A 19,019-nucleotide genomic window follows, 5' to 3' on the forward strand; every position below is an offset into this window, starting at 1 on the left:
AGTTCTCAAGTCAAATCAAACCTGACCGTTCAAACTCTGAGCCTCCTCATTTCACATAATGCTGTTATAATTGTAAGGATTATGTGTGTTAGTTGTCAAAGGCAGAAAGATTGCAGTCAGAGTGCAGTATAACTGCGTCCAAAAAAGCAAAGTTTTTTTTACTGCTGTAATTTTGTAGTGTAATGTCGTAGAAATATTTGACTCAAAAAGTAGTAAACTACTAAATATAAAATATTTCTCAAGAGACTGGAACTTGTGAATTTAGACTTGTATTATTTGCATAACAAAGCCGAGCTTGCTCCATGGAGCAACTGCTTGCCCTGAACCGGAGCGCTCTTTTTATACAGTCACACTGATACAACTGATAGTTACTCCTCCCTATGTGAATGAATAACATATTTCAGTATCACATGTTGGCTACTCACGAGGGCTACTTGCGCTTCTCTAAGTGGCATGGCTCAAAAAATTATGTACATACGTACGTTAAAGAACAATCACACTCTGTATTGACTATATTCACTATCCAGGCATGCATCTGGAGTACAAAGTATCAATCATGTTCATTCTGTTTTACCTTTATCATTTCATAACACATTATAAAACATATCAATTAATACTTAAACATGGTTTGAACATGTCATCCATAACCCATTCTCAACCACATACATCTAAGCATTTATCATTTACCATCCTCCCTGGCCCTTGAGATTATGTGCATGTGGCCATCTGTCAGGTCATAAGGTCATAAGCACAAACAAATGATAACACTAGTTCCATTGTTACTCCAATCTCCACACAACCATCACGAGGAGTTGTATCTCCATCACATGTCATTGACATACCCAGACCAGCTGCAGGGAGTTTATGAAAAACAAATAAATGTCTCTGCTCTGTATTAACCCTTCAACAGGTTCTCAATTCATAAACATTTTAAGGCATATAGGTGTTTAATTCTACAACATATGTACTTGAAAATCATCTATAGTAACTGCAGTTACAGAGCATTATAGCTGCAGCTCAACTGCAGGACACTGCAGTTATTCTTCAATTACTTATTCTTCAATTACTGCGTGCAAAATACCACAGTCGACTGCAGTTACTGCACTTTTACTGCAGTTTCAAAACTGCAATCTTTTTTTTGTAAGGGAAAAGGCACCCTTTTGGTCCAGGTCAAGTAGTGCACTATACAGAACCAGTCAAAAGTTTGGACACACCTACTCATTCCAGGGTTTTTCTTTATTTTTACTATTTTCTACATTGTAGAATAATAGTGAAGACTTCAACACTATGAAATAACACATATGGAATCATGTAGTAACCAAAAAAGTGTTAAACAAATGAAAATATATTTTATATTTGAAATTCTTAAAAATAGCCACCGTTTGCCTTGATGACAGCTTTGTGCACTCTTGGCATTCTCTCAACCAGCTTCATGAGATAGTCACCTGGAATGCATTTCAGTTAACAGGTGTGCCTTGTTAAAAGTTAATTTGTAGAATTTCTTTCCTTCTTAATGCGTTTGAGCCAATCAGTTGTGTTGTTACAAGGTAGGGGTGGTACTGTATACAGAAGATAGCCCTACTTGGTAAAAGTCCATATTATGGCAAGAACAGCTCAAATAAGTGCTTCACCAAGTTCAAGTAACAGACACATCTCAACATCAACTGTTCAGAGGAGACTGCGTGAATCAGGCCTTCATGGTCGAATTGCTGCAAAGAAACCACTACTAAAGGACACCAATAAGAAGAAGAGACTTGCTTTGGCCAAGAAACACGAGCAATGGACATTAGCCCTAGGACCCTGCCTCAGGACTACCTGGCCTGATGACTCCTTGCTGTCCCCAGTCCACCTGGTTGTGCTGCTGCTCCAGGTTCAACTCTTCTGCCTGCGGCTATGGAACCCTGACCTGTTCACCGGACGTGCAACCTTGTCCCTGACCTGCTGTTTTCAACTCTCTCTCTCTACCGCACCTGCTATTTCAACATCTAAATGCCCGACAATGAAAAGCCAAGTGACATATACTCCTGATGTACTGACCTGTTGCAACCTCTACAACCACTGTGATTATTATTTGACCCTACTGGTCATCTATGAACGTATGAACATCTTGGAGAGAAATCTGTCCTTAATGGCCATGTGCTGTGATCTCCACCCAGCACAGCCAGAAGGGGACTGGCCACCCCTCAGAGCCTGGTTCCTCTCTAGGTTTCTTCCTAGGTTTCTGCCTTTCTAGGGAGTTTTTCCTAGCCACTGTGCTTCTGCATCTGCATTGCTTGCTGTTTGGGGTTTTAGGCTAGGTTTCTGTATAGCACTTTGTGACATCTGCTGATGTAAAAAGGGCTTTATAAATACATTTGATTGATTGATTGATTGGAAATCTGTCCTTTGCGATTTTTGGTGCCAACAGCCGTGTCTTTGTGAGACCCAGAGTAGGTGAACGGATGATCTCTGCATGTGTGGTTCCCACCGTAAAGCATGGAGGAGGAGGTGTGAGGGTGTGGGGGTGCTTTGCTGGTGACACTGTCTGTGATTTATTTAGAATTCAAGGCACACTTAACCAGCATGGCTACCACAGTTCTGCAGCGATACGCCTTCCAATCTGGTTTGCGCTTAGTGGGACTATTATTTGTTTTTCAACAGGACAATAACCCAACACACCTCCAGGCTGTGTAAGGGCTAATTGACCAATAAGGAGTGTGATGGAGTGCTGCATCAGATGACCTGGCCTCCACAATCACCCGACCTCAACCCAATTGAGATGGTTTGGGATGAGTTGGACCGCAGAGTGAAGGAAAAGCAGCCAACAAGTGCTCAGCATATGTGGGAACTCCTTCAAGACTATTGGAAAAGCATTCCAAGTGAAGCTGGTTGTGAGAATGCCAAGAGTGTGCAAAGATGTCATCAAGGCAAAGGGTGGCTACTTTGAAGAATCTAAAATCTAAAATATATTTTGATTTGTTTGGTTACTACATGATTCCATATATGTTATTTCAAAGTTTTGATGTCTTCACTATTATTATACAAAGTAGAAAATAGTAAAAATAAAGAAAAACCCTTGAATGAGTAGGTGTGTCCAAACTTTTGACTGGTACTGTATATGGAATAGGGTGCCATTTGGTATGCACCCCTGGACATGGTTGAGATAACAGTGTTATGGAGACACAGTGCTACTAGGAAGACAGTACTCATGTCAAACCAAATACGGATTAGTTGAATTTTTTACTCTTGTCAAATACTATCTTATTTCAATTTAATTAAAAGAGCACTGTTTGAACCAACATTTGATTGACATACAGTGAGGGAAAAAAGTATTTGATCCCCTGCTGATTTTGTACGTTTGCCCACTGACAAAGAAATGATCAGTCTATAATTTTAATGGTAGGTTTATTTGAGCAGTGAGAGACAGAATAACAACAACAAAATCCAGAAAAACGCATGTCAAAAATGTTATAAATTGATTTGCATTTTAATGAGGGAAATAAGTATTTGACCCCCTCTCAATCAGAAAGATTTCTGGCTCCCAGGTGTATTTTATACAGGTAACGAGCTGAGATTAGGAGCACACTCTTAAAGGGAGTGCTCCTAATCTCAGCTTGTTACCTGTATAAAATACATCTGTCCACAGAAGCAATCAATCAATCAGATTCCAAACTCTCCACCATGGCCAAGACCAAAGAGCTCTCCAAGGGTGTCAGGGACAAGATTGTAGACCTACGCAAGGCTGGAATGGGCTACAAGACCATCGCCAAGCAGCTTGTTGAAAAGGTGACAACAGTTGGTGCGATTATTCGCAAATGGAAGAAACACTAAATAACTGTCAATCTCCCTCGGCCTGGGGCTCCATGCAAGATCTCACCTCGTGGAGTTGCAATGATCATGAGAATGGTGAGGAATCAGCCCAGAACTACACGGGAGGATCTTGTCAATGATCTCAAGGCAGCTGGGACCATAGTCACCAAGAAAACAATTGGTAACACACTATGCCGTGAAGGACTGAAATCCTGCAGCGCCCGCAAGGTCCCCCTGCTCAAGAAAGCACATATACATGCCCCTCTGAAGTTTGCCAATGAACATCTGAATGATTCAGAGGAGAACTGGGTGAAAGTGTTGTGGTCAGATGAGACCAAAATCGAGCTCTTTGGCATCAACTCAACTCGCCGTGTTTGTAGGAGGAGGAATGCTGCCGAACACCATCCCCACCATCAAACATGGAGGTGGAAACATTATGGTTTGGGGGTGTTTTTCTGCTAAGGGGACAGGACAACTTCACCGCATCAAAGGGACGATGGACGGGGCCATGTACCGTCAAATCTTGGGTGAGAACCTCCTTCCCTCAGCCAGGGCATTGAAAATGGGTCATGGATGGGTATTCCAGCATGACAATTACCCAAAACACACGGCCAAGGCAACAAAGGTGTGGCTCAAGAAGAAGCACATTAAGGTCCTGGAGTGGCCTAGCCAGTCTCCAGACCTTAATCCCATAGAAAATCTGTGGTGGGAGCTGAAGGTTTGAGTTGCCAAACGTCAGGCTTGAAACATTAATGACTTGGAGAAGATCTGCAAAGAGGAGTGGGACAAAATCCCTGCTGAGATGTGTGCAAACCTGGTGGCCAACTACAAGAAACGTCTGACTTCTGTGATTGCCAACAAGGGTTTTGCCACCAAGTACTAAGTCATGTTTTGCAGAGGGGTCAAATACTTATTTCCCTCATTAAAATGCAAATCATTTTATAATTTTTTTTACATGTGTTTTTCTGGATTTTGTTGTTGTTATTCTGTCTCTCACTGTTCAAATAAACCTACCATTAAAATTATAGAATGATCATTTCTTTGTCAGTGGGCAAACGTACAAAATCAGCAGGGGATCAAATACTTTTTTTCCCTCACTGTACAACTGTTTTTGTCTTTATCTCATCAGCACAGTTACTCATTCAGCTTCTCTACTTTTGTTTCTGTTTTAGTTTAACTTCGTGGGCAAACTGCTGGGTCCACGCGGGAACTCACTAAAGAGACTACAGGAAGACACGCTCACTAAGATGTCCATTCTGGGGAAAGGATCAATGAGAGACAAAGAAAAGGTAACAGCCACGTCATTCTATCCTTCTCTCTAACAGTCAAACATCTCTCTCTCTCTCCCTCTCTATCTAGTAAAACCTCTTCTCTTTCTCTTCCTCTCTGTCTCTCTATCTCGCTGTTGTTTGTGTCAGGTAAATTGAGGCAGACACCCTCAGTGTAAAGGCATCAATAACCAGCTTAGTTATTGTGGATGTGTTCTGTCTTGTTGTGTCTGTGACAGTCTTTCTCCGTCAGTCAGTTTGTCGTCATGGGTGATTTGTGACATCGATGATCTTCAGTGTCATACAGCAACATTCCGTTAGATTGTTGTGATCGATTCTCTCTGACGGCACAACTTTGGAACACCTGCTGAACAGATCTGTCATGGAGTTGTGCTGAGCTCATCAGACTCAGCAGGTTTCAAACACACATGCACGCACGCGCACACACAGCTCACACATACAGCTCGGCATGCTTCACACACCTCCACTACCTCACCAGGGAGATCTGTGATCTGTGATTGACAGCTTGCTCCAGATCCAGCATGCACCTTTCCGTTCATCGTTTCAGAAAATGATGTGCCCTGAAAAGCACATTTTGTGCTGTTTGCTTCAGTGTTTTCTTGCAGTGAGAGGTGTGTATTATACATGAAGTTTTCTAGCATGAAGAGGCGTAATTCTAATTGTATGGATACAGCTGTGTTCTTATAGCTGCCTCCCTGCAAGCCAGTTACAGATGGATAAAAGCTCAGCCTCAGTGTATGCTTTATTGCTATGCATAGAATTCTCATAGAATTCCTCTAATATCTACCCAAGATTGTCATCGTCAGTTACACAGAGGAGTGTCAATGAAAGGATCAAAGGAAGGCCACATGTCACAACTTCGGCCGAGGCTGCCTCCCCTCCTTGTTCGGGCAGGCTTCGGCGTTCGTGGTCACCAGAGTACTAACCACTGCCGCCCCAATCATCATCACAATTGTCTTGTCTTGTCATTCACACACACCTGGTTCTATTCCCCCTAATTAGTCCATGTATAAGTGTTCCATCTGCCCCCTTGTCCTTGTGGGTGATTGTTTGTTGTGGAGGTTAGTGAAGCTCGGTGGAGCTCGTGTATTTTGTATCGATGGGAGTATTTTCCCATGTGCCTTGTATTTTTCAGTGCACCTGTTTTGTGCCCTGGTGTGTTTGACGCATTTCTGCGTAAACCTGTATTTTTCGGATTAAAGCCTGTTTCTGTGATTTACCCTCCTGCGCCTGACTCCTTCAACACCACCTTATCACACCACAGCAGCAACAGGCTGTATCAGGCTTCTCTCTTCTCCTTCTCCCTTCTCCTCCTCTGCTTCTGAGTGTGGAGCCAATGGCACCCCTGACATCCCTGCACTGTCACCATAGACTCTTATAGCCAATATGATATAGAATCATTCAGAGTCTCTGTCCTGTAGTTGCTTTATTGTACATTCCTTGGGCTGGGTGATGTTTAGGGAGGCGTATGCTTCTTGGTTCAAGGTTGGTGTTATGGAAACGAAGGCTAGTGGAGCTTAAAATGGATGATGAAATGACATGTAGTTGTTGACTTGGGCGTCCTTGTCGTCTGTCAGTTCTCTCAGTCTGCAAGAAGTCACTACTATACACTGCATCCATGTTTTTGCTGTTGCGGCATCCTCCTATTATTCAGAATGCATAACAAGGTGTCACCTGCAACAACTAACAGCCCTCATACGTTTCATTCTCTGAACCAAACTGTCTTTCCAATGGAGTTCCTATGGACTCTCATGCTGTTGTCTCAGGCTTTGTGCCTCTTTGTGCCTCGGTTTCTGGGAAGAGAATGGCTGTTTGATAACCAAATTTGCAGTGAGGAATATAAACAGATTCTCTATGAGGAATATCAACAGAGGGGAGATGCTTGGATGAGATAGAGGAGGTGACAGCTGTAATCTCCTGCCATGGGCTGCTGAGCACCTATAAGAAGACAGTGTGTATGTATGTGTGTATGTCATTGATGTATTGATGTATGTGTGTGTGTCATTGAGCCCATGGTGACTCCGGCAGCTCCATCAGTAGAGGCAGACAGTATACACAGAGGAGCCTCTTCCTCGTAAAACACAGATTTATGAGGGAAATTAGCATCTCATTAACATACCACAGGTTTAAAACCAGGTTATTTATAATCACATGACATCACATCAGAGACTGCCTTCTAGAGGAGGGAAGTGTGTGTGAGTGTGAGCGTGTGAGTGAGAGGGAGAGTGTGAGTGTGATTGTGTGATTGTGTGTGTGTGTGTGTGTGTTGCATGATGCCACTGGAGGAGGGAGGAAGGAAGTTCTCAATAGCTAGCAGCGTAGAGGCACGCCACTAGAGAAGAGCTGAGCAGGGTTTTGTTCAGATGAGGAAACTGGGGTGTCTATACACCTCATGTTGTTGTCTGTGCTGTAGTTTTACTTAGGGTTTGGCTGTCCTATTTTGGCCCTTCAATAACATATTGGCCTCTTTCTGTCTGGATGAGATGGTCCATTCGGATCTATGTTGGTCTATCACCTTTTTACAATATACTGTAATGTATTACATACTGTATAGAGTGGTGCACTCCTTTGTGGCATTGAAGGTCTAATCAGTATTGTGGTTTTATTATATTTAGGGCTGTCAAACAATATGAAAAATGTAATAATCGCAGGATTTGCTGTGTTTAATCGCGATTAACTGCAAATTCAGAATTTGCTCAAATTGAGCTGAAGTTTCAGACTTTTTATACAAAAAGTATTACAAGGATATTGACGTCTTGATTTTGTCCAAAGTAACAGTTAGCAAAATCTGGTAAAGTGATAAAGCACACTTTCTTTAACCTCAATGTCAACTTGTTTTGACGTCCCGCTGTTGTTTTTATCTGTATAGATTGTTTGGATTTTTCAGTGTATTCTGAATGCTTTCAGACATGCGATTAATCACAATAAAAAACATAACTTAAATTGCAAAAAGTGAACTAGAGTTAACTGATTTACTCTGACAGCCCTAATTATAGTAAGTATAAATTGAATAATCCAGTCAAACAGATTAGCTGGATCAGTCTTGCTGATCCTGTGTGGATTAAATGAACTGTGAGGAGTAACTGAGGGGACTATAATAGAGTTAAAGCACATTGTGACAACTTCTGGTGTAAAAAGGGCTTTATAAATACATTTGATTTATTTTTGTTCCACCAGGAGGAAGAGCTACGGAAGAGTGGAGAGGCCAAATATCAGCACCTGAACGAGGACCTCCATGTCCTCATAGAAGTGTTCGCTCCCCCTGCAGAGGCCTACAACAGGATGGGTCACGCACTGGAGGAGATCAAGAAATTCCTCATACCAGTACGTGCTGACACCTACATACTCATTACTCTTATCCTGTTCTCTTTACATTTGATCCAACATATGAATACAATATAACAGCTAGCTAGTCAACCAATCAAATGTATTTATAAAGCCTTTTTTACCTCAGCAGATGTCACAAAGTGCTGTACAGAAACCCAGCCTAAAACCCCAAACAGCAAGCAATGCAGATGTAGAAGTAGAAGCTACTGATTTAACATCGACTACCCTGCTTCTTCTGTGCAACATATGATTATACTCTGTGCCTGTGTCCACATTGAACACCCAGATAGTACAGTAAAGGTTATACAGGAAGTAACAAGTGGCAGAAGTCGGGTCCAGTCCAGCCACAATCCATCTGCGTGTACTGTATCAGTCAGCCAGCTGAAGCAGTTGAACCAGTATCCCACTCTGTCTGATTGGATGCACGTCCCTCTGAGGGAAGGGAAGTCATGGGGATAACTGACTAAGCTGAATAAGAGAGTAACACAGTCAGACAGGAACCACTCAGCACAGCCTATCCCTCTCTGGGACTCCCATACATCACGTTTATTTACTCATACCCCATTTATTATGGATGACCGATCTATCCCATGCTATTATGGAAGAATAGTATGATCTCTCCATCCCATATTAATGTGTATGATCTTTCCAGTCTCACTTTTAATTTCCCTCACAAATACACAGCGATGTGTTGATATGGAGGAGACACAAGACAATCGTCACCATGGCATTATGATTAAACGCTGATTTCCATATTAATTGCTACGTTCCATTGAGCGGTGAAGACAACTGTGTGTGATGATAAAGCACACACGCACGCACACAAACAGAGAAAGACGACTGTGTGTGACGATAAAAAGCCAAATGGGGTTCCTGGGTTTTATCAACGGGGGATCAGGAGTGTATTGCTTTGCCTGAGGAGCAGCGGTCACGGCAGCATCATGAAACGCATGAGCGCATGAACACACACACGCACACACACACACACACACACACACACACACACACACACACACACACACACACACACACACACAGTGGTTGGTCACGGCAGCACTGTAAAGTACATTAATTAGATATTCCTACAGGGCTGTAACCCTGGAGATAAAGGACGTAATTTAATACGCTGTAATTAAAAGGGTGTTTGTGTGTGTGTGTGTGTGTGTGTGTGTGTGTGTGTGTGTGTGTGTGTGTGTGTGTGTGTGTGTGCAGGATTACAATGATGAGATCCGACAGGCGCAGCTGGAGGAGCTGACGTACCTGAATGGTGGCTCGGAGGATGCCAAGGTGCCAGCGGTGAGGGGCAAGCTGCCCGCAGCACGGGGTAGAGGGACACCTGCCCCAGGACACATCAGGTACCAGTTATTCCCATAACTGAAAAAATATATATGTGTCTGCGTTTTAGTACATTCAATTCAAAACTCTGCTTTATAATGCCGATGAGGGGAAACAAGATATCTGGAAAATATACCATCAGACCCAAACGATACACAATACAACTTTAAGAACTATTGAAATTCAAATAAGTGTTTGTATGCAACTGTCCTGGTGTATTGTCTTTAAGATGTAAATCCCCAGATAACTTGGAATAATACTAAAATAGTCATTTCCATTATAATATTTTATAGTACGCACGTTATGTGGCTCTTAAGCTTTCTATCTACATTTTCAAATGAAATGCAACGTATGTTTGTGTTTATAAAAGCAAACATCTTTCTCCATTAGATGAAGAGATAAACCAGGTCACAGAGAAGGGATGTGTGTGTGTTAGTGTGTTTGTTTGTGTGTATGTATTGCTCTGAGAGGGATTATAATTGGATCTGTTTTAAATTAGACAGTAAATAGCATTTAGCGTGCCTAATGTCAGTGAGATAAAAAATAACTACCACAGGCAGTGTGGTGTACAGTAAGTCAGATGTACAGTGGGGAAAAAAAGTATTTAGTCAGCCACCAATTGTGCAAGTTCTCCCACTTAAAAAGATGAGAGAGGCCTGTAATTTTCATCATAGGTACACATCAACTTTTTTTCTCCAGAAAATCACATTGTAGGATTTTTAATGAATTTATTTGCAAATTATGGTGGAAAAAAAGTATTTGGTCACCTACAAACAAGCAAGATTTCTGGCTCTCACACCTGTCTTCTTTTTAAGAGGCTCCTCTGTCCTCCACTCGTTACCTGTATTAATGGCACCTGTTTGAACTTGTTATCAGTATAAAAGACACCTGTCCACAACCTCAAACAGTCACACTCCAAACTCCACTATGGCCAAGACCAAAGAGCTGTCAAAGGACACCAGAAACAAAATTGTAGACCTGCACCAGGCTGGGAAGACTGAATCTGCAATAGGTAAGCAGCTTGGTTTGAAGAAATCAACTGTGGGAGCAATTATTAGGAAATGGAAGACATACAAGACCACTGATAATCTCCCTCGATATGGGGCTCCACGCAAGATCTCACCCCGTGGGGTCAAAATGATCACAAGAACGGTGAGCAAAATCCCAGAACCACACGGGGGGACCCAGTGAATGACCTGCAGAGAGCTGGGACCAAAGTAACAAAGCCTACCATCAGTAACACACTACGCCGCCAGGGACTCAAATCCTGCAGTGCCAGACGTGTCCCCCTGCTTAAGCCAGTACATGTCCAGGCCCGTCTGAAGTTTGCTAGAGTGCATTTGGATGATCCAGAAGAGGATTGGGAGAATGTCATATGGTCAGATCGAAACCAAAATAGAACTTTTTGGTAAAAACTCAACTCGTCGTGTTTGGAGGACAAAGAATGCTGAGTTGCATCCAAAGAACACCATACCTACTGTGAAGCATGGGGGTGGAAACATCATGCTTTGGGGCTGTTTTTCTGCAAAGGGACCAGGACGACTGATCCGTGTAAAGGAAAGAATGAATGGGGCCATGTATCGTGAGATTTTGAGTGAAAACCTCCTTCCATCAGCAAGGGCATTGAAGATGAAACGTGGCTGGGTCTTTCAGCATGACAATGATCCCAAACACACCGCCCGGGCAACGAAGGAGTGGCTTCGTAAGAAGCATTTCAAGGTCCTGGAGTGGCCTAGCCAGTCTCCAGATCTCAACCCCATAGAAAATCTTTGGAGGGAGTTGAAAGTCTGTGTTGCCCAGCGACAACCCCAAAACATCACTGCTCTAGAGGAGATATGCATGGAGGAATGGGCCAAAATACCAGCAACAGTGTGTGAAAACCTTGTGAAGACTTACAGAAAACGTTTGACCTGTGTCATTGCCAACAAAGGGTATATAACAAAGTATTGAGAAACTTTTGTTATTGACCAAATACTTATTTTCCACCATAATTTGCAAATAAATTCATTACAAATCGTACAATATGATTTTCTGGAATTTTTTTCCTCATTTTGTCTGTCATAGTTGACGTGTACCTATGATGAAAAAAAAATAATATATTTTTAAGTGGGAGAACTTGCACAATTGGTGGCTGACTAAATACTTTTTTCCCCACTGTATAAACCATATACTCACTAACAGTAATGGGATTATGTCTGAATTGCAGAGGTATCTTGCTGACAGTCTATTGGTCCACTTAAGCCATAGGGCTCTGGTCAAAAACAGTGCATATGTAGGCTGCCATTTGAGATGCTGCCTAAAATTCTCCCCTGCTTATCCTGTGTGGTAGGAGTCGAGGAGGTGTGCCCCCTCCCCACGCAGCTGTCCCCCGTGGAGCAGCACCGAGAGGGGCACCCCCCATTCGGGTACCATCGGCCCGAGGGAGGGGTGTGCCAGCACAAAGAACACGAGGGGCTCCCCCGCCCGCGGGGTACAGACCACCACCACCCATAGTACAGGACACATATGGGGAATATGTGAGTATTTACACAATAAGAGGGAAACGTGTTCAGTCTGGAGGGAGCCTATATGAACAGCTGGCAGAGAAAGAATATGTTAACCCCAGAGTCAGACCCTTTGTACACATGCCAAGGAGGACTCCCTCCTTCCGTCTACCTCCCGTCTTACTGTCAGAGCAGGTCCTCAGGGACGCTGCACCAACACAGCATATTTAGTAGAGAGGGTGACGGGTAGAAAGGAGTGGGGAGGGGTGTATAGGAGGAGGAGAGGAGGGGGAGGAGAGGACAGGTGCCCTGCCATTCCATATCTAACCACATCTGACAGGTTTAAATGGAGGTCTGCAGTTAGAATGGGTGGAGGTCGTAGAGAATGACTGGTAAAGAGCCACGGCTGGACCATCTGCTTCACATTATTGTCACAGTGGTAAACTGGCTCCATAGACAGACACACACATACACCTGCACCTGAGGATCCGGGAGAGAGAGCACCACAGACATCTGGCTTATGATAAATCTTCACCATATCGCTGTGAATTACACACTGAATGAGCTCCACTACTCTCCATCGTCTGAGAGAGTTGGTAGTACACACAACTACTGTTCTGTTGTTGTCGCTATTGAGTGATGCTAACAAATAGGCTCTTGTAGTTTTCTATTAAATGACTGCTGAGGAGATGTATTTCTTGCTCATACTAGCTGCCTCATTCTTCCAGTTTTCACCTTGTCTACAGACAGTGTGGCTCAGCCCCAAGGGTTTGAAGCCATGTTCTGTTTATCCAGCATGTTTTAGAGAAGTTAACATTACAATATACCACCTACTGCAGGGGTCCCCAATTACATTCAGCCGCGGGCCGATTTTTTCTTGAGTGGATGGTCGGGGGGCCGGAAGATATTAATAAATAATTTGTAGACTGCAGATTGACCTCAAGCCCAAACAGATATAATATTTGACAAAAACAGAATCATTTCAAACCTTGATTACATTGGGATACGATCACATATACCTCTCAATTTATTAGGGATATGCATGTCTCCTTACAAGCACAATATCTAGATCCATGGGCTCCGATACGATACAGGAATGATACTTTTAGTTTGAAACAATTTGGTGCGATTTATTAACATTAGCCTCTATATCTAGCTAGATATTGAACTTCCATCCTCTCAGGCCAGGGGCACAATGTATGAATCTATGGTTGGATCAGAATTGCCATTATAATCATTGGCCAGTACGGATAATTAAGTAAAACCACAAGTCCAAATCCCTATCTCCATCCAGGACTCATTTCGGAAAGGGCCAATTTTAGCTAGCTAGCTAGCCACCGGAGGACAACAACACAATGAGATGCAACAATTGAAGTTGTTTCTGTTAATGATGTTTTGCTCTCAATGTGATGTGATAGGAGTGAAGCCAAATCCAAACAGTCTTCCCATTATACTTTTTTTGGTGCGCAAAGACCATTCATGGTTTAGCTCAATGCTGATTGGCTATTATTTGAAACTTTTTTTATCATGGGAGGCTAAATGCTCGCTGGCTTCCCTTGCGTTCAATGCTACGGGTGGCAACAATGTCATACTCTTTTTGACCAGACAGCATCAGATAGATGGCCTACACATACAGAGACAGAGGTTTTGCTTGCTCGGAAGCTTTCTCTGGTGAGATATATTCAGCCTCTTGCGAATTGAAGGACAATAATCAAACACAGTTTTTTTCTTTTTTTCTTGGTAAATATTTTGGGGAAGCATGGCTTCCCTTGGTATTCATGAATATACACCACTGGACATACATTGGCAATTAATATAACACAGATTTGGATTTCACCCCCGTCTCAAAAGCTAATGGTTTTGACTGTTTGGAACTTTACGGAGGAGAGCTGCTGTTGTTGTTATAAAATTACACCTTTACCCTGTTTAAAGCAGAACTACCAAATATATTTCGTAAGGTGAACTTGCTACTCGAAAAGCCCCAATCAGCAGTTAGATGTGCAATCAGCAAGATGTGAGTTGTGTCCACTCCAGTAGCCTACACAGCTCTGCCGGTAAAACACAGTTTCCTACAGCGCATTTAGTAACAATGACCCAGCAAATTACATTGGTTGTCCTTCAATTAATAAAGCCTATGATTTAATATATTGCAAAATCCATTTGACAAACATCTGAATGCTGAAGGTGCCACACAGATGTTGCCTACCAATATTAGAACAGGGATAGGGTAGGCCTACATCTCGTTGGCTCGAGCAGCTGTGTCTCCCGCACTGTGCACGCAGTTGTTATCTGACTTGTAGATCAATGTCATACGTGGTTACATGCACAGAGTTCAATAGGCTGAAGGAGAGGATGAATCGATTCAGTCAGAACAGATTAGAGGTATTTTCAGAATAAGGCAGAAATATATAATATGAGTAAAAAACGTTAGTGAACCGGCGATTCGTAACATTTGAATCGGTTTTCTTACAGATGCATGATTCATTTGGATCGATTTGGGCTCCCGTGGACCGATGCACTCGCATCTTAAACATTTGAACCATTACATACCTAGTATTTATGCATGTGAATACTTGGTAACAGATTACTAAAATTCTAATAACTTTGAGCTGATTTCCTGGTGATTTTACAGACTTTTATGTCCAACAACGAAAGTGGGCCGAATTTGGTCCGCGGGCCACCTGTTGGGGAACCCTGACCTACTTTATTGAGTATTCTGGTGATTCAATTACGTTCAGAATTCAGTGGCTTTACTGTGTCTCTCTCTTATATCAGTGATTCGATAAGAACAGTAAGTAGTGATATCAGATTAATGGTGAATCTAATTTGTATAAAACTAAATTATGAATTAGATTATTTGCCTGGCAGTCTGAGGCTAATTACACAATACAGTAATCGCATCCAAATCTCATTCCATATATTTCATAGGCCACACGCACACAAACACACTCGTGCAAGCACACACACACACACGCACAAGGCCATAAGGAACCTGTTCCCGACCTGCCTGTCAGCCCATTGGTTATTGATTATTCTGCCTGTTACCCATTTCTTACCATTCACTAGGAATCAGAAATACTTGTAATTTCAATTTGGGCTGACAATGAGAAAGGTGTGGATGAAGAATGTGAGGAGACAGACAGTGAAGGGTGTCTGAAGGGATAGCACACAGTGTAGTGTAGGGAGAGTCACAGAAAGAGCGTGGAGAGCTTTCTTGTTAAACAGTGAAGTCATTTACAGGGTGATGCCTGGTGATGGAAATACTGCTACAAGCTCATATCTCATACCGTCCTCAAGAGTGATTGTCTACTTCCTGTCCATACAGTATGGTGCAGACCTTTGTCACGTCACATGCCTCAAACTCAAACACATGAGTTCCATCTGAGAGCACAGAGTGTCTGCATTCCAGTCCTTGTTAAAATTGTGCACTATATACAGTACCAGTCAAAAGTTTGGACATACTTACTCATTCCAGGTTTTTCTTTATTTTTATTATTTTCTACATTGTAGAATAATAGTGAAGACATCAAACTATTAAATAACACATATGAAATCATGTAGTAACCAAAGAAGTGTTAAACAAATCTAAATATATTTGAGATTTGAGATTTTTCAAATAGCCACCCTTTGCCTTGATGACAGCTTTGCACACTCTTGGCATTCTCTCAACCAGCTTCATGAGGTAGTCACTTGGAATGCATTTCAATTAACAGCTGTGCCTTCTTAAAAGTTAAGTTGTGGAATTTATTTCCTTCTTTATGCGTTTGAGCCAATCAGTTGTGTTGTGACAAAGTAGGGGAGGTATACAGAAGATAGCCCTATTTGGTAAAATTAGAGTTACCAGCCTCAGAAATTGCAGCCCAAATAAATGTTTCACAGAGTTCAAGTAACAGACACATCTCAACATCAACTGTTCAGAGGGGACTGTGTGAATCAGGCCTTCATGGTCGAATTGCTGCAAAGAAACCACTACTAAAGGACACCAATAAGAAGAAGAGACCTGCTTGGGCCAAGAAAAAGGCAAAATTGAAGATTTTTGGTTCCAACCGCCGTGTCTTTGTGAGACACGGTGTGGGTGAACGGATGATCTCCTCATATGTATTTCCCGCCATAAAGCATGGAGGAGGAGGAGTTATAGTGTGGGGGTGCTTTGCTGGTGACACTGTCTGTGATTTATTTAGAATTCAAGGCAGACTTAACCAGCATGGCTGCCACAGCATTCTACAGGGATATACCATCCCATCTGGTTTGGGCTTAGTGGGACTATCATTTGTTTTTCAACAGGACAATGACCCAACACACCTCCAGGCTGTGTGAGGGCTATTTTACCAAGAAGGAGAGTGAAGGAGTGCTGTATCAGATGACCTGGCCTCCACAATCCCCGACCTCAACCCAATTGAGATGGTTTGGGATGAGTCGGACCACAGAGTGAAGGAAAAGCAGCCAAGTGCTCAGCATATGTGGGAACTCCTTCAAGCATTCCAGGTGAAACTGGTTGAGAGAATGCCAGAGTGTGCAAAGCTGTCATCAAGGCAAGGGTGGCTATTTGAAAAATATTGATAATGACACCATCTTTCAAAATATACACAGTGTAAATATTATTCTACAATGTAAAAAATAGTAAAAATAAAGAAAAAACCCATGAATGAGTAGGTGTGTCCAAACCTTTGACTGGTAGTGTATGTGATAGGGGCTATATGGGACATAAGTAGTGTATCATGTTAAGCAGAAGAACACTTACAGTGCCTTCAGAAAGTATTCACATCCTTTTTCCACATTTCCACATGTATTGTTACAGCCTGATAATGGGCCATATGCACTACCCTCTGTAGTGCCTTGCGGTCGGATGCCAAACAGTTGCCATACCAAGCGGTGATGCAGCCAATCCAGATGCTCTGAATGGTGCAGCTGTATAACTTTTTGAGGATCTGAATGCTGACCAATCTTTTAAGCCTCCTGAGGGGGAAGAGGTGTTGTCGTGCCCTATTCACAACTGTGTTGATGTGTGTGGACCATGATAGTTCCTTAGTGATGTGGACACTGAGGAACTTGAAGCTCTCGACCTGTTCCTTAATACACCCAGTCACTACAAAGATACAGGCGTCCTTCCTAACTGTCACGATGGTTGAGAGACGTGTCAGACCAAGGTGCAGCATGGTATGCGTACATATTTATTAATGAAGATAAACACTTGACAAAATAACAAAAACAACGAAAACGTGAAGTCCTATGGCTATACACACAACAAGCCAAACAGGAACACAAACAAGATCCCACAACTAAGGTAGGCAACCAGGCTACTTAAGAATGATCCCCAATCAGAGACAACGAGCGACAGATGCCTCTGATTGGGAATCACACCCGGCCAAACATAGAAATACAAATACTAGACTCCAACATAGAAATACAATAACATAGATCTCAAACTGAACTCACACCCTGACCCAACCAACAAGAGTTCAGGGGGTGACATTAACTCAGTTACCGGAGAAGGAAACCACTCAGGGATTTCACAGTGAGGCCAATGGTGACTTTAAAACAGTTACAGTTTAATGTCTGTAATTAAAGATAACTGAAGATGGATCAACAACATTGTAGTTACTCCACAATACTGACCTAAATGACAGAGTGAAAACATGCATCCTGTTTGCAATAAGGCACTAAAGTAATACTGCCAAAAAAATTGGCAAATAAATGAACTTTTTGTCCTGAATACAAAGTGTTATGTTTGGGGCAAATCCAACACAACACATCACTGAATACCACTCTTCTTATTTTCAAGCATGATGGGGCCTGCATAATTTTATGGGTATGCTTGTCGTCGGCAAGGACTAGGGAGTTTTTTAGGATAAAAATCCTAGAGGAAAACTTGGTTCAGTCTGTTTTCCACCAGACACTGGGAGACAAGTTCACCTTTCAGCAGGACAATATCCTAAAAGGCCAAATATACACTGGAGTTACTTATCAAGATGTTCCTGAGTGGCGTAGAAAATCTATGGCAAGACTTGAAATGTCTCGCAATGATCAACAACCACCTTGACAGAGCTTGCTGAATTTTTTTAAGAATAATGGGCAAATATTGTGCAATCCATGTGTGCAAAGCTCTAGAGACTTACCCAGAAAGACTCACAGCTGTAATTGTTGCCAAAGGTAATTCAATCCAAAGGTAATTCAAACATGTATTGACTCAGGGGATTGATTACTTATCTAATCAAGATATATTAGTGTTTATTTTCCATTCTTTTTAATAAAAAATAACATAATCTTCCACTTTGACATTACAGAGTATTTTGTGTAGATCATTGACCAAAAAATGACAATTAAATATATTTGAATCACACTTTGAAACACAAGAAAATTTGAAAAAAAGTCAAGGGTATGAATACTTTCTGAAGGCAATGTACAACTAACAGCATGGCCAAAAACCAAATCTGGTAGAATTCATCCCAGATAAACGAACAGCATGAGCCCTTTGGGTGGTGAGGGGCAGAGCAGTGTGTGTGTGTTGCACAATGCACGTGGGTTAGTTGTGTTTATGATAATTCCCCCAGACTACTCTCCTCTAGGCTGTAAGTAAGGAGCCAGGGTGTGTGTGCGTGTGCGTGTCCATGTGTGTGTGTGTGTGTGTGTGTGTGTGTGTGTGTGTGTGTCTATGTGTTAGAAACTAGGCTACGCCCTTCTTGCTGACACTGTAAAGAGAAGACAAGTGTTATATTGAAGCTGACAACAGTGTAATGCTCCTGAATACAGTATAATGTGAATAAGTACAGGTTACATACAATACAAACATTGTAGT

At 42.2% G+C, this 19,019-nt stretch overlaps 1 protein-coding gene across 2 annotated transcripts in view; it reads left to right on the forward strand.

Annotated features, from left to right (window-relative positions):
* LOC121586520 (KH domain-containing, RNA-binding, signal transduction-associated protein 3-like) overlaps positions 1-19,019 on the forward strand; it is a 165,999-nt gene that overhangs the window by 102,389 nt on the left and 44,591 nt on the right. For both annotated transcript variants that reach the window (XM_041903268.2, XM_041903267.2), the window contains exons 3-6: positions 4,962-5,078; positions 8,256-8,402; positions 9,618-9,760; positions 12,070-12,256. In XM_041903268.2, the coding sequence (XP_041759202.1) occupies positions 4,962-5,078; positions 8,256-8,402; positions 9,618-9,760; positions 12,070-12,256 (594 nt within the window). The remainder of the gene's footprint in view (positions 1-4,961; positions 5,079-8,255; positions 8,403-9,617; positions 9,761-12,069; positions 12,257-19,019) is intronic.

This window comes from Coregonus clupeaformis, chromosome 17, assembly GCF_020615455.1.
Source record: "Coregonus clupeaformis isolate EN_2021a chromosome 17, ASM2061545v1, whole genome shotgun sequence".
NCBI lineage: Eukaryota > Metazoa > Chordata > Actinopteri > Salmoniformes > Salmonidae > Coregonus > Coregonus clupeaformis.